We start from the raw sequence: 24,140 nt of genomic DNA on the forward strand, positions 1-24,140 counted from the left end.
ACTCCCATCCCCTTGCAAAAGCCCTTCAGCTGGTTAACAGTGTATCCCTCCAGTTTAGCTAGGTTAAACTCTCCAGCTCCACTTGTGGACCCAGCCAGAGACATGATGTATAGGATTGATTAAAGAATGTCAAGCAGGGAAATTACAGCAAAAAGAAAACAAATCAAACTGACCTTTAACCATGGGTAGGTGGTGTACATGTAGCTATTGTATGGCACAAGTCCTGTCCTCGCCGCTGATCACCAGTGTTAGAAATGGAGTCTATAGTTGGCAGAGGTATACACCCTTGTTCAAGTAGGGACCACAATCCAAAGTCAGGGTAAGTCTCAACACAATCCAAATTATCCTGTGCCCGCTCTCTGGCAGCTTGGCACTGAGCAGGCAGACTGAACTTAGAAGGAATTATTTGTGCAACAAATTATACAGTAACACAGTGAAAACAACACAAAAATACCCCACACAGGTTTAGAAAAATAGATATTTATCTGAATACAATTAGGTCAAAACGACAAAGATCCAATAGGCACAAGTTGAAATATCACTTCTAAAAGGATTAAAAGCATCTCAATCCTTAAAAATCAATAGTTATTTCTTTGTAACACACAGTACCTGGACTGCGTCAAAAATAATGATGCACAGAGACCATAGAGGAGGAGATGCACTGAAAAATAAGGGGGGTCATTACAACCCTGGCGGTCAAAGACCGCCAGGGCTGTTGTGGCGATTGCACCGCCAACAGGCTGGCGGTGCAATCCAGGGAATTATGATCGCGGCGGAAGCGCCGTGGTCACACCGCCGGGGCCGGCGGTTTCCTGCCACATTTGCCCCGGCAGTGATAATCCGCCTGGGCAGCGCTGCTTGCAGCACTGCCCAGGGGATAACGAGTTCCCGACCGCCAGCCTGGCATGGGCAGTGCAGGGGCCCCCTGTCAGGGCATAGCAGACAGTGAAAAGCGCGACGGGTGCAACTGCACCCGTCGCACGGCCGCAACACCGCCGGCTCCATTTGGAGCCGGCTCCTGTGTTGCGGCCCAGCGGGGATCTCATAATGACCGCGGCAGGAGTGTGGCCACATTGGTGGCCGCCCGGCGGACAGATCTTGCCAGGCGGCTGAAGCCACCCGCCAAGGTCATAATGAGGGCCAAGGTGTTGTGTCAGATTATCTGGTGTAGCAGAGATGATGCTTTGTTTCTTTCCACGCTGCAAGGGGTTGTGCTGTTTTTCAGGCACGTAGTCTTGGTCCCTCACTGTGGTGCAGGGATATTTTGATGCCCAGGAACGATGCGTTGGAAATCCTTGACGCTCTGGTAAAAGGAGCAGGTGCTGTGTCAATCCGGTAGGCAATGCATCCAATTTTCGGTCACAAGGCAGACGCTGCATTGAAATTTCTGTCTGGAAGTTGGTGCCGCGTCATTCCGTTCGGCGGGATGTCGATTTCCCAGCTACAATGCAGGCTGCGCGTCAATTTCTGCAGGCGATGCGTCGATTTTCAACGCACACGGATTTTCTTGAAGTGGTGAACTCTTTGTTGGCCCGGAGTCTTCAGAAACAGGAGGCAAGCTCAATCCAAACCCTTGAAGAGCACTTCAGAAGGAAGGCAGAGTCCTTCCAGCAGAGACAAAAACCAGCAGGACACGGGGCAACAAGCAGGACAGCAGTCCTACTCAGTAAAGCAGTCCAGATGAGTCCTTTGGGCAGCCAGGCAGTTCCTCTGACAGATTACAGGTGTAGGTCCAGAAGTGTCTGATTTGGTGGGGTCAGAGACCCAGTTTATATACCCAAAAATGTCTTTGAAGTGGGGGAAACTTCAAATAGTGGTTTTGAAGTGCACAAGTTCCGCTTTCAGCCCAGTCCTGTCTGCTAGGATCCCTGTGGGGGTTATCAGTCCTTTGAGTGAGGGCAGGCTACTGGCCTTTGAAATGTAAGTGTAAGCCCCTCCACCCTTCCTGCCCAGGAAGATGCATTCAGTATGCAGATGAATGCAGATGTGACTGAGTGTCCTGTGTTTGTGGTTGTCTGGGTGGAATGCACAAGGGGACCTGTCAACCAGCACAGACCAGATGAGGATTGGAGACAAGGTGTCAGGCACAGATGGTGGTAAGTGCAGAGAAATGCCCACTTTCTAAAGGTGGCATTTCTAAAAAAGTCATATTAAATCCAACTTCACCAGTAAGTAGGATTTTCCATTACTCTTCTGGCAATACCAAACATGACAAGGCTACTCCCTCTAGATCATAATCTACCACTTAAAAGTATATGAGGGCAGATCTAAGGCTGGTCTATGAGAGGAGCAGGCCTTACGGTAGTGGAAAACTAATTTAGGAGTTTTTCACTACCAGGACATGGAAAACACATAGGTACATGTCCTGCCTTTTACTTACATAGCACCTTGCCCTATAGGTTACCTAGGGCCTACATTACGGGTGACCTATCTGGAGAAGAAGGGGAGTCTAAGGCCTGGCAAGTAGTTTTAAATACCAATTCGAAGTGGCACTGAAACTGCAGGCAGGCCTGAGACATGGTTAAAGGGCTACTCATGTGGATGGAACAATCAGTGCTGCAGGCCCACTAGTAGCATTTAATTTACAGGCCCTGGGCATATGTAGTGCACTTTACTAGTGACTTACAGAAAAATTAATTATGTCAATTGGTAGGAGCCAATGTTACCACGTTTAGGAGAGAGAGCATATGCACTTTAGCAATGGGCAGCAGTGGTAAAGTGTGCAGAGTACTAAAACCAGCAACAACAGTGTCAGAAAAACAGAGGGAGGCAGCCAAAAAGTTGGGGACTGACCACCCTAAGGCTGTCAGGTCTAACAACCGCAAACAAGCATTGGCCAACAAAACGTTTGTAAACTTTTGAAAAGTTTGAAAGAGTTAGTCTGGCAACTCCAACCTGAGTTGGGCGACCAATTCTGACAAAGCAGATGTCTAAGATGCCAGTAAGGATACTTTGGACAGTTACCTGGCCACCAGAGCCTTTTCCAGTCCAGTTACAGCCTTTAGGAGACAACCCCCATTGGCAACAATTGAGTGGTCCTGATGCTGGGGATGCAGGATGACAAGATGCTCAAGGATGCTCCTGATGATGTGTGGTCGATGGGGCTAAGTTCTGAGTGAGCCCTCAGTCCATGGGTAAGTTGGGGCAACTTTGACCACTGAACTTGGGGTCTCACAAAGTCCTCTTTTTACTGGTAGAAGGGCAGCTGTAGCAGACCTTTGGTTCCCATAACACAGCGGTCAGGCTGCAAATCTTTGGTGGGGGCTTATGATCCTCTTTGGCTACGAATCCAAGAACAGACAACACTTACGGGTCCAAAAAGCACAGGTGCAACTTTCAGTTATCTCACATTGGTCCCTTGAAGTTCAGAGGGTTCAGTAGTGGCAAAACGTGTGCAGTGGCTACCAACTTGGCGATTTGGGCTCTTAGTCCTGTTAGAGAGGGGCAGGTGACTGACCCCTGGAAACACTGCTTCAATCTGGGGCTAGGAATCAACGTTACGTTTCCCCCATCCAGGAGCCATGGACATGAACCGAACTTTACTAGCTCAAAGTGCAGCAAGTTCAGTCCTTCCAACTGTGCAGCCTCTTTTTGTGTGCTTTCAAAACCAGCAAGATGGTCCTCCTTCGGTCCTTTCTCTAAATCCATTGAAGTCTAGGGTGCCAGGGGTCCCATATTTATCCCAGGAAAGTGCTCCGAGGGGACAAAGCAGTCACTAGTCAATGGGCTAATAGGTCCCCTCCTCTTGCACGACAACGTTCCTGTCTTCTTTGGCATCTGGCTATCACAGAGGGCAAGGTTCTTGCTCCTTCCAAGATGACACGCCCTTCTTTGGTTGTCAGGAGCTTGGTAGCCCACCCCAGAGGTGTAGCTACCTAAGGCTACACGCCCACAAGAAAACTGGTTCTGACACTGGGTTTCCCTCTCTGTTCCTGTCTCCAACTTGCCTACAGGAAAAAAAGGCAGCCTTCTTTGGAGTGTTATCTCAATTTGCCTTTCAACGGTGGCTTCTCCTTTGAAGCTTGTCTTTTGGTCTAACACCCCAAGTTGCCATCCTGGTGGAGGACTTGTTCCTGAGCCTATTAGTCGTTCACACTTCTCCCCATAAGGGCAGAGAGCTCTCTGTGTGCCAGGGCCTTTGTGAGGCCTCTGGACTACCTGGGGCACAGAGGGGCAACTTTCTAAAAGTTGCTTAACTTCAGAAGTGACATAAATGTTGACTTGACTAGCAACTCACATTTAATGCCATAATTAATGTGATACCTTATAGTACCCAATTAGGTAGTCCCATTCATAAGTTAGCATAGCTGGGACGCCAGCCGGTAACTCTGTGTTAGCCAGGAGGGCTACTAACTTTCCTCACGACAACATCTAAGGTTTTGCTGCTAATACCTCTATGAATCCAAATGTCTTGCCTTCCTTAGAGGAGCCTTACATATATTATCAAGAGATTTGGGGACTTTGCCTTTACTGGCAATGGCACAGTCGAACTGACAGTGTGACACTGCACTTCCAGCTTACAATGGCAGGCTGGGAGCCATGTTTTCAATTTGTCACACAAAGGGTGGCACAACCAGTGCTGCAGCCTTGTGTGGATACTCTGCCTTCCATGCCCATAGTACCAGAGTACAACATTCTAAGGAATTAAAAGTATGTCAGTACTTACCAACTGGGGGCACCCAATTCAACATAACTTTTGTAAAAGGGAAGGAACACTGTCAAAGAGGTCTGGGCAGCATGCCTCAGTGTATTGCAGTGTCGAAAAACCAGCAGCTAACAGTCCAAATGGGAGCAAAAAGTGGGGAAAGGGGACCTGCAAAAAGCATGGTTCCTTACAGTGGTTTTGGCGCACAATTGGATAGAGATACCTGTGATATCCACCACCTCTCCAAAAGGGACTGCATGAATAGGAAAGAGCATGGGCACTAGACACAAACCCAGGAAAGCCCACAAAACAATGTGTTAGCAGCAGGCATTGAGGACCCCATCCTCAAACTGGGATGCACCAAATAAAGTTGAAAACAAGGTCAAATGTGACCTCTGTGTCCATGCAGGTAGCCATGATGAACAGGAATGCCACACGATCAACTAAATCGAAGGTAGCTAAAGATCTAAAAGCACAAACAGCGCCCCCATCGTTCAAAATACACAGTGCATGTAATACATCATCTTGATGGTAGCTGGTTCTGTTCTGCATCATGGACAGAAGCTAAATTGATAGCACAGAAAAAACGTAATAGGTACACAGATGGTGCTGAAGTGCGCAGAGTTTGAAGAGTGTGCATAAGAAATGTTGGCCAGTTATGACCAGATTACTATGGCGCATGGTGTTTTTAATTTTCTTTTTCAGTGGCAGGACCCCACCAGACTTAACAGGACTGTGTGGGGTACCTTGGGAAAAACAAGCACTGGCAATGCATTATCAAGCCAGACCTAAAAATTCATGTAGGTGGATGACTGCCCTCCTCCTATCTCTGTTGCTGCCAGACAAAACCAGCATACATGTTCTAGTTATCAAAGACACTTTAATAGCATTACAATGTAATGTGTGTGTGCCCCTGATAGATCAACCTAAGGCAGCTGGATAAACAAACAAAATGATCGCAGATGCATGGAAGACAAGGACTTTTTTTGTGGAAGCACACCAGGTCTGCCTATTCAAAACATGTACTCCTTGCTCCCAACATATGGGCAGAGCCAACACCGCCCTCTTGATGGTTCTCTCATAATTGTACTGTGACGGCTGCGCTGTTAAGCCAGGCCCTAAAAAGAGGCTTGGAAGGTGGGAGCCATAATAGTGAGAAAAGCAATTTATACTGCAGTCTGCATAACAGGGGCTTGATTTTGGAAAGCATAAAAGTAAAACTGTGAAAATTAATTGGAGTAAGAGAAGACCAGACTAAGAGTGCATGAGGGAGTTTGCAAGGAGTTAATATGAAAGTGGCAAGATTTGAAACCAATATTTGTGTGGACAGCTAGAATTTCGCAGGGAAACAGTGCATTCGTTCACCGGTAGTAGGAATCTGGTGTATAAAATAGCTGAAAAAGCTTTATTGGAGCAGTTTCTTCTGTGAGTCCTAGGTGCTTACAGAGTAATTTACAGAAGGTTTTGGCTCGACCTTAATATCTTCGTTTCTTGTCTGGAACAGAGTGGTTTTCCTTTTGCCCACTCGTGTGGTTGTTTGGCTATAGTAGTCTGAGATTACTGGTATGAGCTCAGTTTCTTGGGAACTGAATATATGGCATGTAACAACTTTGCAGCTGCCAACACACTGTGGTATTTTTCTAACACTCCATCAGTGAAAGTGATGACATCTCGCTGAACTTGCTTCAGTGGATAGGGAGGACAAAGTCTTATCAAAGTCTTATCAGGATATGTTGTCTTACGCATGCACATTAAGCAGCCTGACACAGCCTAGAGGTTGTGTCAGTAACACCACTATTAACTCGCAGTTGCTGGAAGCAGACATTTTCACCTCGCACCACCAAAACAAGAGCACTGCTGTTGTTTCAGGTGGGGGAAATTCAGCAGACATGTCAAGCCAGTATTGGAGATTGTACCATGCCAACATTACCGTAACTGCAATAATGTGCATAGGGAAGGGAAAGGTGATAAGGATGAAGACTCCCAAGGTGCAGCCTCCTTGGGGAGGCATTTTTCTTTGAAGAAGGTAGTTGTTAGTGCCGCTGACTTGGCTGGAACATTTACCACCACAATAAAGAGCACATCTTCATTTGTCCTAAGTTTCATATCCATGATTTAGATACTGCAGAATCTGGATGATGCATTTTCCATATCAAAAGACTAACACAAAAAGCCTTCAAGCTCAAAACTGGCATAAGTAGGGCTGAAGAGGTGAGGTTGAAAAATGGCCTGATGAAGCTAGGACTAATGGTTTGGCAATACAGAATGAAAATGCTTAGTTGGGTGAAATGAGTTTCCCACTCCCAGTGTGTGTAGGGCTTCAGAGCTTAGCCTTTAAGGAACATTGAGGAGCAAAGTGACTGATCACCTGGTTGTTCTTTTGAGGCACCTTAGGAACTGGTTCATTGGTGTGTAGCGGAGGAATGGATCTGGCCCTGTCAGAATGTTTGACTAGAGTTTGAATTTTTATCTGTTCTATCAGTCCTTCTGAAAGACTTCCGATATGCTGGCTTTCTGGAAAAGGTTATAAGTGCCTTTTCCATTTGTGTCCACAGTGTATGATTGTCTCCCAGAGAATGGTACAGCCACGTTAGCAGAAGGAGTGATCACGATGCCAAGTGTGAATAGTATGTGCAGTGTTCTGGAACACGGTTTCGGCTATATCCAAATGCACACAAATACCTCCAGGTCACCCAAAAAAGAGAACTTAATTAAAAAAAATATTCAAGGTCTTACCGGTACAGCTGGAAGTCCTTCTCAGAAAATATATCTTTAATTGCATCTCCAAAGTAACTGTGAATGATAAAAGATATATTAATAAGGGAGCAGCCAGTATGGCCCCATGTCACTCACGTATATTTTCATATGTAGCCTTCCATCTCAAAATGTAAATATATCCAAAATTAAAAAGTAGAATTCAACTATTTTGAGTAAAAAATGAGTACTTAAACATGCACTTATGCACATAGAAAGTATAAGCAGCAAAGCAAATAATAACAGAATTTCCCACAGGCAAAGTTTCCACATGTTGGTTCAACTCCTCACGGTTTGTCAAGAACAGCTGGTTTTGGTAATATGCTGGTTTTATTGAATTAAATAAAAGTGTACAGTCTAATTCACAGGACTCACTGATGCTGGGGTATCACCTCTTATTGTACAAAGAACAACATTGCATAAATTCACCAAGGTGTAACATTTTTAATATCAGAGCAAATATTAAGGGGAGACAGGTAGATTTAAGAAAAAAAAGAATAAAATATTAACAAGCATTTGCAATGCAACAGGTCTCGCATTTCTCTGAGTTAGAGCTATTAGCAGTTGTAAACTCCCAACCGGACTTTTCTTGCCACGTTAAAATGGAAAAAAAGCACGATCGCGCTGCTACAGTTCACTCGCAATGAAACCTATCGGCAAAAGTGCAATTATCTACGTAACCGGCAAAAGTGCAATTAACTATGTAACAGGGCTGATGTCATGCAAAGCGCTCGACTTCTGCCAAGCGAGATTGCACTCTGAAAAAAGATAAAAGGTAGTCCACAAACCGGATGGAAAACAGCGAACCTCGCATGTTTTCAGTACTTGGTCGCTGCGCTCGAGGAGGGCTAACCACCGGAAAAGGCATGACGTATACATGCCTTCCACTAATGAAAGCAAGCAGATTTTAAAAGGCATGCCCATGAACCAATGAAAGACACTGACGTGACATGGACGGGGCTACAAGACCTTTTCTAACTACTAAAGCGCCTCGCAAGCGATACGCATGCGGAAGCGCATGCAACGCAGGCTCGACCCCAAAAATGAGTTTTTGTCCTTCATAGGTATAAACTGAAAGGAAAGGTGGAACTCAAAGAAAATTATACATAATATTGTAAGCCAATTTACTCATCTACAATGAATGATCTATTAGTGGCATGCGATTCTCAGAATCATCTGCATGAAGAAAGGCTAACTATGGAACTTCCTTACAGATTCCATGCAAGATTTTCATGATAACCACTGACTATGTAATGGGTTCAAGTTAGAGTCAATATATTTACATTTATATCGTGTGGCTATCATGCAATCCCCCCACCTGGTCGCCCTCTATGATCCCAAAAACTTAGAACACACCAATTTTACTTTTATGGAACAATGAAGGCTGCAGTTTATTTGGCAATTTTTCAACTTAAAAGCGATCCTTCAAACACCATTTCATTTTTATTCAAAGAACTAGTGCCCTCCTTTTCATGGCTTCCCAAACACTGTGTCCTACATTCATTGTCTGCCTGTCTGCCCCAGCTGCCCTATCACCTTGGGTGTAACCACTCATTTGCATTCCAGGCAAGCATCTGCTTCCAGCCCCAACCGGGTGACCTTTCACTCCCAGTACAACCACTCAATTCCTTCTGGGTAAGTGTCTGCTTCTAACCCAGCCGGGTGACTTCTCACTTATGGCGGCGCAACCACACCTTCTTTCGGGCAAGCATCTGCTTTCAGCCCACCGGGTGACCATTCACTTCCAGTATCACTGTTCATTTCATTCAGGGCAAGCGTCTGCTTCCAGCCCAAGAATTAATTGATATCCATGGTGAATGTCTCCACCCTTCCTTGCCAGTTGACCCAGTCACCTCTACACCAACTTCTTCCAGGCCACAGGCTCTGCCCTTGATTGTTTCCTTCTGGTTCGGCCCACAAGGTCATTGCTGTAGTCTGCCGGAACCCCTCTGGGTCCTGAATGTCACCTGCTTTTGACTTGTTCCCCTCCAGCAACTTGCCATTCGTTTTTAGGACTTCCTGTAAGTTGATTATGCCTCCGCAACAGTTATCCCTGGTGTACTCAATCTCTGCTCCAGCCTTCTCTGAGGGTGGGTGGGTGTCCTATGAAGAATCCCCAAGAGAAAGAAGGGCCAGTGCCAGGTGCCTGCAGTTAAATACCTTCCACCCCCCCAAATCCACATTCCTATAGCTACATTTATGACTGGGCCCAGTGTCCCCCTCCCTGACTAGTAAATTCCTTGCCCGCCTTTTCTCCCCCTCATTACCCCTGACCAGTCTGGGTTCTGCTCGCCGGGGGTGGCATCCACTAAGGCCCACTGTCCAGCCATATCGCCCACCCATTTGAATTGGGGGGGGGGGGGGGGTGAACCAAGGGGCAGAATTAATCCACTGCAATGATAAACTGGAAATTCACATAGAACTGTTGACAACAGCCTCTCGTCCACGACATATATGGGCACCATTCTGAAAATTCCTGCTTGCGGAAGGAGTTGGAGAATCACTAATGTATTCACAAATACATTAACAACACTGGGGAGTATCATGAAAAAGACTGATTCAGTGCATGCAAACATTGACTATCATTAGTGCTGCATTTGAAATATTTTCACTGTTACGGTACCATGTTATCTTGGCTGCTTGTATATTCACTGGTGCAGAACTGGAATTTAAACAATAAAAAATAAAATATAAAAACAACCAGCCGTCTGGGCTTATAATGTAAGTCTTCACTGGAGGTGACTTAGCCGATATACAAAAATAGGTTTGTCTATGTGATAAATTCACTTTTCCTTGCTATGTATCACTGCAGTACTTTTAAACTGGAGATAAGCCAGAGAACAATAGAGCTCTCTGGAGACACACATTTGAATGAGGAAGTGGATGAGAATGCAACCTGCTGCTCAAGTCCCAGCAGTTGTAGTGTTCAAAACCTGCTCACATTGAGGTTTCAGCAGTTAAGGAACAGCTGGCAGTGTGTGCAGAGTGCCAGCACTGTCTAGCAAAAGGCTTTACACTTCTGAGGGGCGACATATTATAATGTTTACCACACCAGCAGCAGGCCCATAACCTTGTAAATTTGTGTAATGAAACAATATTAACATGAAACTACAGTTCTCAAGTTGGAGTTAGTATCATTCACTAACATGCTGACCCTGTCATCAAGCTGGGAGTCTAATTGTACTTTACAAGGAGCAGTAAATAGCATTCACATTCCAAAAAGATCATATAACAGTGCTCATATACTTACATATTGACTTAATTAAAAAGCACACAAACTTCAGCAAATGGCTTGAATGTTCTCTGAAACCCACAGTCCCTGGAGAAGAACATTACCTAGAATTTGTGTGAAGTGTGACTGAAAAACAAGAAGGTGAGCCTCTGAATGGGAATGAAGAAAAGAGGTGTGTGAATCCACAAAAGTTGTCAAAGATGGAGAACTGCACTTACAAGTAACTTCTGGTTTCTTCTCCAGATCTGAAACTTTCATACATTTAAATGTCTGAATCAGACTAGCAAGCACTACTTTGAAAGCTTTATCCATATGAAAGTAATATACAGCGATAGGAGGGAAACAACGCCTCACTTGCCTGGAAAAGGGAGTAAAGGACCACCTGTTCCCCTGCCCGTTCCCTGGCAATCTTTGCTTCCAAACAGTAGAGTCTTGTGAATGTGTGTTGGCCGTGTCATGTAGCTCTGTTTTAATTATATACAAGCAAAATCACTATGTAAATGGCCACTATTGCTGTAATGTCCCTTGTAAAATGAGAAGTACCTGTTTTCTGAAGGGGTTGATTGTCTTCGGTGTGAGTGAAACTGGTGGACCCTGAAATCCACTGTCTATTATCTGCTTAGAAATGGGGGTGGGCCTTTCCCTGGTGGGCCAAACTCAAAATTAATTGATCCACAAGCGGCTGTATGTCCGAACAATGAGTGCTTCAACCACCCATGCCTGAACAACAAGGTCGGAACAACGACCTCATTGTTGCCACTAATGTCTTTACCACAAATGCCTTAACGACGACTGTTCGTTGTAAGGGCATTCCTGGTAAAGGCATTAGTGATCGGCATGCATGGTTCCAGCATGCGTCCCCCCTGCCCCCCACCCCTACAAATTACTGCAACCCCCTGACCCCCACAACCACCCCAACCCCCACCCCCAAAATTACCCCAACCCCCTCCCCTAAAACCTAAAGCACCCCAACCCCCCACCCCCACCCCACCTCTAAAACATAAACCCTGACTCCCCACCCCTAAACCTTAATCACCTGAGCCCCCACCCCACCCCCAAAACTAAAAATACCCAACTCCCCACCCCCGACCCTAAAACCTAAAGCACCCCAACCCCCCACCCCACCCCTAAAACCTAAACCCTGACCCCCTTCCCCGCCCCTAAAGCTTAATCACCCGAGCCCCCCACCCGACCCCCAAAAAAACAGGCCCAGTCCCAGCCCAACTTACCTTTTTCTTCGCGTCGACTCTCTTCTTCTGTGCCTTAATCACGCATGTAAGTGGTTCACACATGCGTGGTTAAGGCCCTGAACAAGGAAGTCGTGGAAAACGAAAGCGTTGTTTCACTTTTGTTTTCCACGACTTCGTTGTTCAGGACTCATTGTTCGGGATGCTTCCAGCCGGGGAACGGTTCCAAGGGAGTCAGATGGGCCGAGGATGGATCTGCCAGCCGTAACCCAACAGAGGGGCCCTGTGGATCTTTGGGGCCCGAAGATGCACCAGAGGGAGCTAGAACAGTGTAAAATATCTCTAACAAAGCATCCTTAAAGTATTTCATCTCCTGTGGAAAAGTGGATGGCCTGGGAAGTTCAGGCACACAGCTTAAATTTCTCATGTTTACTTTTGGACTTTGATTTGCGTGAGGACTTTGATTGCAAAAATGACCACTTGCATGAGAACCTCAGAAGCGGGAGCAAGTCCACCATAAACATGGAGCACGATCATGGCTTACAAGAGGCCTGCAACCTCGCCTTGTGTTTGGTGATGTACAGCTTTGTTTCTTGAACCAGCATCATCTTCAGGTGCATGAGGGCTCATTTATCTCACAACTTTAGTCTTGCCCAGAGCCCAAACACCAAAGAAAAACCTTGTGTGGATTGTGATGGACATGTATGCTCGACAGTCATTAAATGGTATGAAACCTGCTGTCATAGGAGGGAACATTGTTCCCTAGTACAATAGATTATTCCAATGTTAGGAGTCATCAGAAGGCTGAAAAGGTTGGGAGCCGTGTTCTGTAGCCACATCAGAAGGTACAGAAAGAAAGGAACTGATGTCAGTGCACAGGGATGGTGCTTATGTGTGGATCTGCTCTGTCACTGCTGGGATGGTATGGAGTGAACTTGGAGCCGCCCAGCACCACCAAGCAGCGCACTGGAGCATTGCTGGTGAAAGCCTTCCGGATCCAGTCTGGTATCTAAGGAGTATTCCAAGGTGAGGAATCTGCATTTAGAAGTACCAATCAGAATGTGGTGTATAAGATTTGAGTTGAGGACCGCCAATCAGCCCCTGGTTGATGTAATTTCCACAAAAGACACAGGAAGCCATGAATAGGCAAAGTGGTAATTCAAACTGCAGGAGTATCCTTTCGACAAAAATATCCCCCAGGGGTCAGGAATATCAACGCTGGTGGCCTTACAAAGTTGCTTTTGAATGGGCCATCTGAAGTTGAGGAGGATAGTTGGGTGGTTGCCGCTGCTGAATCTGCATGCTATTGGTGGGGATGAATAGAAGAGTTAAGCAAGATGCAGAACTTGAAAGCATTAAAACATGTTGCACAAGGTTGAAGAAAATAGTTTTCTGATTATATGTTGTTAAGGAGATATAAATTAGTTTTGTTGGATTTGGCTGCTCTGGGTGGGGAGAATTTTACGGGCGACAAATTTGTTGCACCAACATTGTTTGGCCCGAGGGTAAAGATGGTGCTTCATGGGGGCCACAGAGGCATGTGTGGCCATGAAGAGGAAAGCCTGCGTGCACTTTTGGAGGCCAGGCATGGGCTGTGACCTAGATAAATGTGTCAGGGATCTACAAACTGTATGCAGTGTGATAGGTCATCTGTTCTAAAGGAATATTCTGTTGTTCCACTGAAGATTTAAGACAGTATATGGAACAAAAATGGGTATGAACATTTGTGGATCGCTTGGCATGGGAGATCTGAGAGGTAGGTTTGCAATTGTAATTTTGACTATTTCTCTAAATGTCTGAGGAGAAGTTAGTGAGTTAGTGACCCACCTCGATCTTCACCATCTTCTAAACAGTTAGGATTCAGAAAGAACCACAGCACCAAAACAGCACTCATCGCAACCACTAATTACATCTGAATCATCCTGGACAGAGGAGAAACAGCAGTTCTCATCATGCTTGACATCTCTATGGCATTCAACACTGTCTACTATAACTCCCTCATCAGAAGACTCCATGAGATTGGCATACAAGGATCCGCTCTCAAACAGATTTGTTATTTCCTCACAAGAAGAACCCAAATGGTCAGGCTGCCACCCTTTGCATCAGAGACCAAGGAACTGATATCCAGAGTCCCACAGGGATCGTCCCTCAGCCCCACCCTTTTCAAAATATATATGACACAGCTCAACAACATCATCTTCTCACAAGACATCACCTTCTATGTTGATAACATCCAACTAATTCTCTCCCTGTTGGGTAAAACAACCACCACCAAAACCAACTTCACCAACTGCATGACAATGGGAGCAGACTGGGTGCAAACCAATTGCCTGCAGCTCAACTCTGACCAGGCAAGAAGTACTGGTCTTCAGCAACAATACCTCCCCATGGGACTCCACTTGGTGGCCATCGGAGCTCAGACCAACACCCACAGACCACACAAGAAATCTAGGGATCATCCTAGATGACTAGCTCAACATGAAAGCTCAAGTCAACGCAGTGTTCACCTCCTGCTTCCATATCCTATGCATGTTGCAAAACATTTTTTAGTTTTGCCTCAGCACACTAGGCAGACTGTCACACAAGCACTCATCACCAGCCGGCTTGACTATGGCCACGATCTTTACGCCGGAATCTCCAAACAACTCCAACCCACATCCAGACCACCCAGAACACCATTGCAAGACTCCAACTCAAACTCCTACGCCACACCCACATCAAACTGCACCTCAGGAAGAGTCACTGTCTCCCTGTTCACAAGTGCAGCCAATTCAAAATTCACATGCAAACAAAGGCTCACAAAACACAGGACCAGAATATCTGAATAGCAGCATACACTTTTACAAACCCATCAGACACCTACGCTCAGCCTCACATGCACACCTTCCCAGAATCCGCAAAAGCAAAACTGGACATCGCTCATTCTCCTATATCACATACAAGACCTCCCTCAACACATCACAGCCTCCTCCTCACTACTCGAGTTCCATAAGAAGCTGAAACCTGGCTCTTGTTATAAGAACCTTGGGGGCTACAAACCTACATACCTGCCCAAGCACCTGGATACCCTCCAGGGTGATTAGTCTGGTGTTCAAATCAATATAACATAACATAACAAGTGAAGACAAAAAATATGAATGAGGTGTTCATGAAGGAATGTATTCCCGAAGACATTATATGACAACAGTTTCCCACCCTCAGAGTGCAGTCAGATTAAAATCTGCAGAACCTTATAAGATGATTGTCTGATTTAACTAATTTTCAGGGTTGTGTTAAAGAATATAATACGCTTGGTGAAGCATATGGGAATCAATTCTCATTTCTTCATTTCAGATCAGGACAATTTGCCTAAAATTCAAACTTAACGAGGAGTTGAAGAAAACCGCATTGTTGATCATGTTGCTTATAAATCAGAATTTCCATACCATTTAGTACCTCAATTTTATGGTAAAGGTCTTCTGGGAAGCCAATACTGGTGTGAAGAATTAACAAAGAGTGGGATGATGAAGATATTGAAGTGGATCCAGATTTTTGGGAAGTGGCATTGGTGCTTAGTCACAAAACATTCACTGCTCCAAAATACCATTGTCAGATGTTTTCCATACCACATCATAAATATTCAGTTGCAGCTAAACTATCCAGTATGTGAGAGCAGTATATTTAGGATTGCCCAAGAGTGCAGTATGGATGGAGGCAACTACATGCGTTTACGTTTATGTTGTGTCCATCTATTCCAAATACTTGGTCTGAGATCAGGGGTTTCCAAGAAAGAAGACAGAATTAATCAGTCCTTACAATTAGACATATAATCACTGATGTTTGGACTTAGTTAAAAATTGACTGTTAACTCAAGGTTATTGAATATTTAGTTTTGCTGATAACTGGTGCATGAAAAACTATTGGCCAGACAATGGAATTGGCAACACCATCGGATTTTGGATTATGGTTGAGAAAGTATTGATGGGTAGCAAGGCTGCAGATCTTAAATTGCAAAAACAAAATTACAATAAGAATTTAGGAAGGGATTCAGGATGTCCTTTTATTTGAGTATGCAATGAAAACAGTCGATATAACTTGACATTTAAGATTTAGAACAAATATTCTTTTTTCTTTTTGTGGGGTCTTATTTTTTCTTCTTTTAAACACACACTATAGAAGGTAATGGTGAAATGGAATTGAACCCTTGTTAGACCTGGCATCCTTGGCATGCTATTTCTACAAACCTTTCGCCTTCACTCCTCCTGTTTTGCCCGAATTTGATTGTGTTAGCATTAGGACTCTGTGCACTTTACCACTGCTAACTAGTGCTAAAGTACCTGTGCTCTCTCCCTAAAACATGGTAAAATGTGCTTACACCTGATTGGCACATTTAATTTACTTAGAGGTCCCTAGTATATGGTACTACATGTACCCAGGACCTGTGCCACCCACTAAAGTAGCACTTTAATACATGCCTTAAGCCTGCCTCAGTAGCCAGTAGTACAGGTGTTGACTGCATTTCCACCTGGCAAAAGAAACCTTTTGTCAGGGCTAACCCTCCCTTTTTGATACATATGTCACCACTAAGATAGGCCGTAAAGGCTCATAGGGTAGGGTACCTTGTACTTAAAAAGCAGGTCATGTGGGTTTGTTTTACATGTGCGAGTAGGGAAAACATCAAAAGGTGTTTTTCACTACTGTAAGGCCTATCTCTCAGAATTGACTAAAACTGGGTTACCTTACTACATTTCATAAAGGCTAGATTTGTATTGGGAGCAGGTGGAGATATCAGGTTTGGACACAAATGAAGGGGGGCGTGGTCTGACCACGACAAGTGATGGCCTTTGAGAGCTCGGCTCCGTGTGCCTGAGTGTCACAGGAAACGTCGGCAGGGCACAGGAGGCTGCGAGGGTGATAGTGCTCATCACCCCACACCACGCTACTGTGTCCTGTAGAGGGGTCGAAAACTCCTATCACAGGCCCTCAGATAACGGGCTCCGACATCCTGACTGCCTTGGTAGACACTGTGTATCTGGGCCTACTGCCACGCTGGGAGCCACTGCCTGCAGTGACAGAGAAGGCCACATGCACTACGCACACTTTCCGCACCAGCTCTGGCTGGGAGCAAACAGTTGGCCTCCTACAACAGCCCACAACCAAAGGGAGGGGACCCGGCGCCCTGCATCCTTGCCCTGACCTCTGGACTCTCAAAAACGTCCCTGACTGCTGCGCAGGCTGCGTGCTTCAGTGGCCCATGGACTGACCCACTGATAGCATGGGCACCGGGTGGCCCACACATGGCGAGAGGACTCCTCCGCAGTCGCCAAACAATCACATGGTGCCCTTGCCCTTATTTCCTGGCCCTCCGCTGCAAGAATTGACTATAGTGTGGTAACGTCAGCTGCCCGCTCGGCCTGCCATCGGAAACAGACTCGGTCTGCAAAGCCCCCGTGGGATGGTAAGGCTACTGCTCCTACTCCCAGAGCACCCCCACTCCCAGAGTAACCCAGGTGATGGCCCCTCCATCACTTCAGCACTTCAGGGGGTCACATCTGCAATCCTGTTGTCGCCTTCTTTGACACTGCCCCATTGCCTGCATACAAGAGCCCTCTTGCCTCCATTATCCCTAAAGACTGGGGCAGCCACTGGTCAGCATATCCTTCCCCCCACAGGTCATAACCCAGACCTTTTTCACCAGCACATGGAAGGAGTGCCTACAAGCATCGGGGCTGCCATAGAGGTAAAAGGCCCCACAGTAGCCTGGGATTCCTTCATTCATTCTTCACTTCTTCTCTGGTTCTACGCAGCCCATACCTCGTGCCACGTGCTCCTCCTCGTCCCGCTGACCATTCAGCTGGACATATTGGGACTTCCCTAGGACAACTGTCCTCCACATCGTCTCCTCTAGCCTCCTTGGAGATACGGGCCCATCCACCGCTAAGTGCAGCCCTACACGCACTACCCACCCGGGTCGATGGTGGGATTCACACAAGTGGATCATCCTGAGAGGCAAGTAGGCAGCCGGTGATTCACCCTCCCGGAGTGGACAACACGATTTGGGCACACTCTCCCATCAAAAAAACATTCCCTACATCTTGGGTGCCCAACGCAGACTGATCCTCAACTCGGGGGACTGCTCATCCTTGCTCCGTGCAGCTGGGTGCCCTACCCAGCCCCCCTTTCAGCCAGAGGTCAGAGGTCTCTTTTTCTTGGATACTCGACCCGGAGATGCTCTCCAATAAGCCTTATGCCAGATCCTCGCACCAACTGCTCTTCTCAGAGACCGTCACCCAGAAACATACTATGGTCACCCACAGACCCTATCTACCACAGACTCTCCTGCAACACCTTCCTGCTTGCCACAGAAATCCACTATGGAGCGCATTTTGCAAGAGGTCATGGCAGTTGCCGGCTAAAATCTCTGACCTCGTGGCCAAGACCAAATCCATCTGCAATGACATAGCCTGGTTCCAGGACAGAGTGAAGGGCTGGAGAAGAGGTTCGCGGCTGTGGAAGACAGCTTCAGCACTACACCGGACAGGGACCAAGAGCTTTTATACTTGCTGAACAAGCTTATGGATCTGGAGGACAGAAGCTGCAGAGGAAATGTCCGCTTCTTCAGTTTCCTGAAGGGTGCTGAAGGGTCGAATATCAAGGACTTCCTTAAGGGCTCCTCCCCTCTCACACTGGACTAACCTTCTCCCCTCCACTGGAGATCCAATGGGCCCATCGCATGGGCTGTGTGCATCAGGCCTCACAGGATAACCTTGCTCTCATATAGCCTGCTTCCTCCACTACAAGCAGCTGTGGCAGCTCCTAAATGCTGCCCAGACCTATGGCCCATACTACTTTGAAGGTCACAAGATCCATATAGCCACTGACTTTTCACTGGAGTCTAACAACAGGAGGAAGTCGTCCCTGGCCATCTGGCCTCAGCTCCGCAAACTGGACAATAAATTCGGCCTGTTTGAAAATGCCTGTATGTGGATCACAAAGGACAACAGGTCCAAGGATTTCCTCTTTATCACGATCCATTGCGGTGCATCCGACATCCCGAGTAGCATGTAAGCCAGCTGGGAGAGGTGAAGGGCCAGGGCACAGTGTTCAACCAAAAGGAGATCCAGGCCGCCATACGAACAATGTGCCAGAAGTTTGGCCCTGGCTAGACAGGGGAGGGTTGATTCCCCAGACAAGAGTGTATGCATTTATCCACGGACCGAAGCAAAGACAGTGGTACCAGCAGGGGCAGCAAGCCAAGGACGTAGATGAATCTTTGCAGTGTCACCATTTGCCCAGTTTAATGTGGGCGAACAGGGGGTTGAGATCGTCCATGTGGTCCAGACCCATATTAACATAGATCCCAGAGTATTTGAAGCTGGAGGGCTTCCCAACAAAAGGGGTAGCCAGATATCACCAGGTGGTTGTGTGTGAAAGGGGCATATCCTCGCTTTGTCACAGTTTGCCCTGTAACCCGAGAATGACACAAAGTCGTCGATGATGCTCATTAAGTCCGGTAGAGAGCACGGAAGGTCCGTTAGGGTGAGAAGTATATCATACATGTATAGGTATACTGTGGATGCACCACCTGGAATAGAGACCCCCGAAAGGAGCATGGTTTGGAGAAGGGAGGTCGCAAGGAGTTCCATAGTCAGGAGGAACAGCAGGGGTGACAATAGGCAAAGGTTTTTTCCTGTTGGACTTTGACTGCCCATAAGGTGTGAGCAAGGGTACGGAGGTGGTTCCTGCAGGAGCAGCCAGGGACAAATCCCACCTGTGCGTTGTGGATCAGGGACTGGATCACTTTGCGAAGGCTGGCAGCCAGAACACCCGCAAGTATCTTGATGTCCCCATTGAGTAGGTAAATGGGCCTGTAGCTTCCACAAAGTAGGGGTGCCTGTCCCTGGTTTGGGGAGGACCGCTTTTACCTTTCTGTTGGAGATAGAGCCAAGGCAGCCCATCTGATCTGCTTCACAGAAGGCATCATGAAGGGAGTCAACAACGTACCCTCCCACCGACTTATAGAATTCCGCTGTGAAACCAGCCTCCCAGGAACTCTGTGTTAAGGAAGGTTAAAGATGGCCTGTGATATGTCAGCCTTGATCTTGCCAGCGAGCAATTCCCTAACAGACTTGGTGAGGCAAAGGAGGTGTACGCCATCCAAAAAGTCCCAAAGGCAAGCAAGGTCTGCTGTTTGTTGTGGGGTACAGAGAGCCTGATACAACCCGCATATTCACTGAAGATGTCTTGTGGGTGGGTAAGTACAGAGCTGTCCGACGATTGTATAGAGGGAATGGCAAGTGCTGCTTCCTGTTGAAGCAGTTAACCTGCACAGTAGGGGAGTCATGAAGCTCGCCCCCATGTGAAACTGATGCAGGGTTGCGAAGAGGTACTCCCACTCAATCCTGGCTGCCAAACGGTGCCCCACCTTCTCACCATGTTCAAGGTCACTGTCTTGAAGTCTCTGAAGTTCATACTCAGCCTTGCATGTGAATAGAGCATGCAGGCCCTTTCCAAGTGGCAGCGAGTGGGGAGGGAAGTTGTGCAGTGCGAAGGCACGTGAGGTCGAAATCTCACCCTCTAGGTCTCTCTGGTGGGTCACTCTGAGTGCTGGCCAGGACTGCATCCCTCATAAACTGGCCACAGATGGTCTCCTGCACGGCCCCCATAGCACTCTGTGAGAAGGACACCAGCCCCTTATTTACCTTCAGGTACGTGGAGATGTGGGACCAAAGCTGGGACCTACCCGGGGAAGGGCGGTAGAGGGATATATCCAGGTGCCATGGTTTCTGACTTGGGGAGACAAGGCCTAGGTCTATGGAAAGCAAAACCGGTGAGTGATCGGAAAGCACAGCTTCCATTATTCCGGAGTCCCGGGTAATAGTCACTTCTCGGTGGGAAACCAGAAAGTAGCCCACTCTGGACTTAGTGCCATGTACTGGGGATAAAAAGGTGTACTCCCAATCTTCCAGGTGTGAGAGGCACCAGCGGTCAACCAAGCCATGATCAGCGAGCTTGTCTGCTAGGATGGCCCTATCTGCATTATTGATGACGTCCAAGGGGCTGGTGCTGTCCAGCACCACATCACATGCCAGGTTTCAATCTCCCCTCATTAAATAGCAGGAGGCCCCAATTTTTGTGGGAGGCTGTTGTGCCAAAGAATGAAAGGGTGTTTAAGTCATGTGGGGCGTACAACCAGGTTTTCAGGATGGTAATGGGCAGGGGTCTGCGAATAAGGATTGCTACTCCAAATGTCCTGGTGGGGCCATGATCAGTTGCTGCCGCTGTTAGGCAACTACTATGGATACTCTCCCTACCCAATCCTGACACAGTTTCTCAGACTGTAGGTCGGAGAGGCGGGTCTCCTGTAGTAGGGCCACATCTGTTTGTTTCAGCTGCTAGTAGGAGAGCACTTTCTTACATTTGATGTAGTGTGTCAGGCCAATGGCATTCCAGGAAATAACATGCAGGTAAGAGGGGCATTCGATGGTGGAGGTTGCCATCAGTGTGGGCTGTAGGTCAGCATGTGACAATGGGAAGTAGAGTCTGCAGAGGGACAGATGGACGACCAATGGCAACAGTAGAAGAGAGGGGAAGAGGTAGGGGAGAGGAGGGGAAAACAGGAATGGATAGAGAGGGAGAAAGAAAGTGAACTGAGAAGGGGAGAGGAGAGAGAAGGCGGGAGGAGGTGAACACACGGACCCCTCAAATGCTGTGAAAGGGTGAGTGTGGCTGTCTCAGTGGGGAGGTAAGGGTGGAGAAGGGGAAAAAGGTAATGTGGCATTGAGTCGAGGACGGGCCTCATGAAGTGCTGGAGACTGTGAACTGCGAGGTCGCAGCTTGTGGCATTGCGTGTCAGAGGCTCCACGGGGAGAGGCGGGGAAGGGATCTTTCAAGGAAATAACAGGATGGGAGTGATTCCTCTTGGTGTGACTGGGTAGCATTAAATCTGGACGTGTCAATTCATGTCCCTGGAGTTTGCCGCAGTCTTGAAGGTTGGGTATCAGGTGGGAGGCATCTGAGTCAGGAATTCAAAGGTGCTCTGCATCTGCCTCTTTAAGATGTTGGGGAAGTTGGGAGGGCCTGGAAAAAAAAAAGGTGGGGGAGGGCAGGGGGGATGAGATGCGAAGCGATGGGTGTACATTCTCATAAGTAAGTTAGAGATGACAGGAGGAGGGGAAGTTAGATGTGGTGGAGGGGGGAGGGGAAAAGCGAGAGGGTGAAGGGGCACTGGGAGATCGGTCCTACAGTGGTGATCAGTCAGCCTGGGGTGCCATTCTAGCCATACTAACCGAGGATAGAGCAAGAACAAAACAGTGTGGGTAGGACAGACCTGCATAGACATCATGATGTAAAACTGTACGAAGACATGTAAATGTACAGTTATTGACGAACATTGAGAAGAAGAAACAGGGCAAAGTTCTGTTGTATAAAGACTATTGTTAAATGTATAGACAAGGAAGCCGGCACAGATGAGAAGTATACAGATGTAAACATTATACTCATCCGTCCGGGACTTGGAGGCCTCGGACCTTGTCACTTTACAGCCAGAGCAGGGAGGTAGTGGTTAGGGCAGCAGAGAGCGAAGCTGATCCATACTGATTGGAGGGCTTCAGTGGGGACCGAGATTTGTCTCAGCCCTGATTGTTCATGATGGCTGCCACCACCTTGAGGGCCTTGTCCCTGTTGCTCTGCATTTGGGCCGATCTCTCCATGTCCCTGCCCCGGTTGTGGGCCCCATCAGGGTGCCAGCGACTACAGTGTGTGGTTGCAGATGAGGATTCGGTTATGGGATGGGAAAGAATCACTGAGCTCGATGGAGAAAATTCAATGTCATGCTACCCAAATCCACCCATGAAGAGGAGTAGGGCAGTGAAACTACAGTCTGCGTGCTTGTTGCTCCATGCGAATGTTTGGCGCTGCCCTGAGGTTAGGTCTGATATACTGCACATCCTTTGCAAATGTCCCTTGTATAGGAAAGTACCATGTTGCCTGGCATGTTACCCCCATTTTTACTTGTTTCAGTTTATTTTTGCCTGTCTCACTGGGATCCTGCTAGCTCATAGTTGTGGCCTGAATGTGTTCCCTGTGTGGTGCCTAACTGTGTAACTGAGGCTCTGCTTATGCTCTCTCTGTCAGTCAGTCAGTCAAAAAATCTTTATTCGGCAATTGCCATAAAAGTATAAACAGAGTCACATATTACAGAACAACAGGATGAGAAATAATTAAAAAAACACAACTCAGATACCATAAGATAAATTAACTAAACAGCCCAAATTCATCTAATCCAGATTCCCCATTACAAACAGGAGAGAGATATACTAAGTGTGGTTTGATGCCACATAGAGATGTGCAGATTTACAATAATTCTTATCAAAAACATTTACTGATATCAAAATACATTAAAATGTAATACCAGAAAAAAAATTGGTAATCTAAAAATGATAAAAATCCTTGGTCCATATAAGATCCCAAAAACTGTCATAATCATATAAAATTTAAAAAAAGAAATATGGGAAATAACGTAAATAATTTACAAAATATTAATACCGGTTCCTAATAGCAATAGAGGATCTTATAAAATGTAATACATGATAACAGATTTGAATTTCTGGCAGTTTCTGAAAGTATAACAAAGCTTCTTTATATTGAATGGGTCTTAATTTACGTAAAATAGGTAGAATAAAAACATTTCTAGGGGTGGCATAAAGAGAACAGAAAAGAAAAAAATGAGAAGTACTCTGCTTTGATCTAAGATTACAAGGGCAAGGTGGTAAGTCTTTTTGCCAAATACGCTGTTTAGGAAAGGCCACCTTAAAATGAATCAAATCCAATCTAAAAAAAGTTAAAAGAGAATATATTTTAGGACATGAGAACCAGGTCAAATAGGGTTCCATGTGTGAGGCCGTAACAATCTGAATATAGAAAACTATAAAGTCTTAAATCTGAAAAATACTCAGGGTGACCTAGTTTCAAAAGTGACCTTGCATTTGAGGTTAACGATTGAGGTTCTTAAAACATATACCTAAGCCCCAGCTTTTCAAAGGATTTTCACAGATACGCAAGCCAGGGAATCCTATTTGAATTGGCCAACTGTAAACATTCAGAAATACAATCCTGCACAAGACTTGCCGCTGGATTCGTCCAACATCTAATCCATAGTAAGAGAGGGGCAATAGAGACCATATCCTCTAAAAAAAACATTGACCCACCTCCTCGTGGCTAATGGTGTTTGCTATGCACTTCGGAACCATCAGCAACCTACGCATAAATTTATTTTCAACGCATTGGAGAGTGGGTACTTTATTGTACCCCCAAACACCTGCCCCATATAGGGCTGCTGAAA

At 46.5% G+C, this 24,140-nt stretch overlaps 1 protein-coding gene across 1 annotated transcript in view; it reads right to left on the bottom strand.

The window, feature by feature from the left end:
* Window positions 1–24,140, bottom strand: part of OGFOD3 (2-oxoglutarate and iron dependent oxygenase domain containing 3) — a 1,107,281-nt gene that overhangs the window by 391,683 nt on the left and 691,458 nt on the right. Inside the window, exon 6 of the mRNA XM_069200289.1 lies at window positions 7,382–7,438. Within this exon, the coding sequence (XP_069056390.1) occupies window positions 7,382–7,438 (57 nt within the window). The remainder of the gene's footprint in view (window positions 1–7,381; window positions 7,439–24,140) is intronic.

Source organism: Pleurodeles waltl, chromosome 7 (genome assembly GCF_031143425.1).
Source record: "Pleurodeles waltl isolate 20211129_DDA chromosome 7, aPleWal1.hap1.20221129, whole genome shotgun sequence".
NCBI lineage: Eukaryota > Metazoa > Chordata > Amphibia > Caudata > Salamandridae > Pleurodeles > Pleurodeles waltl.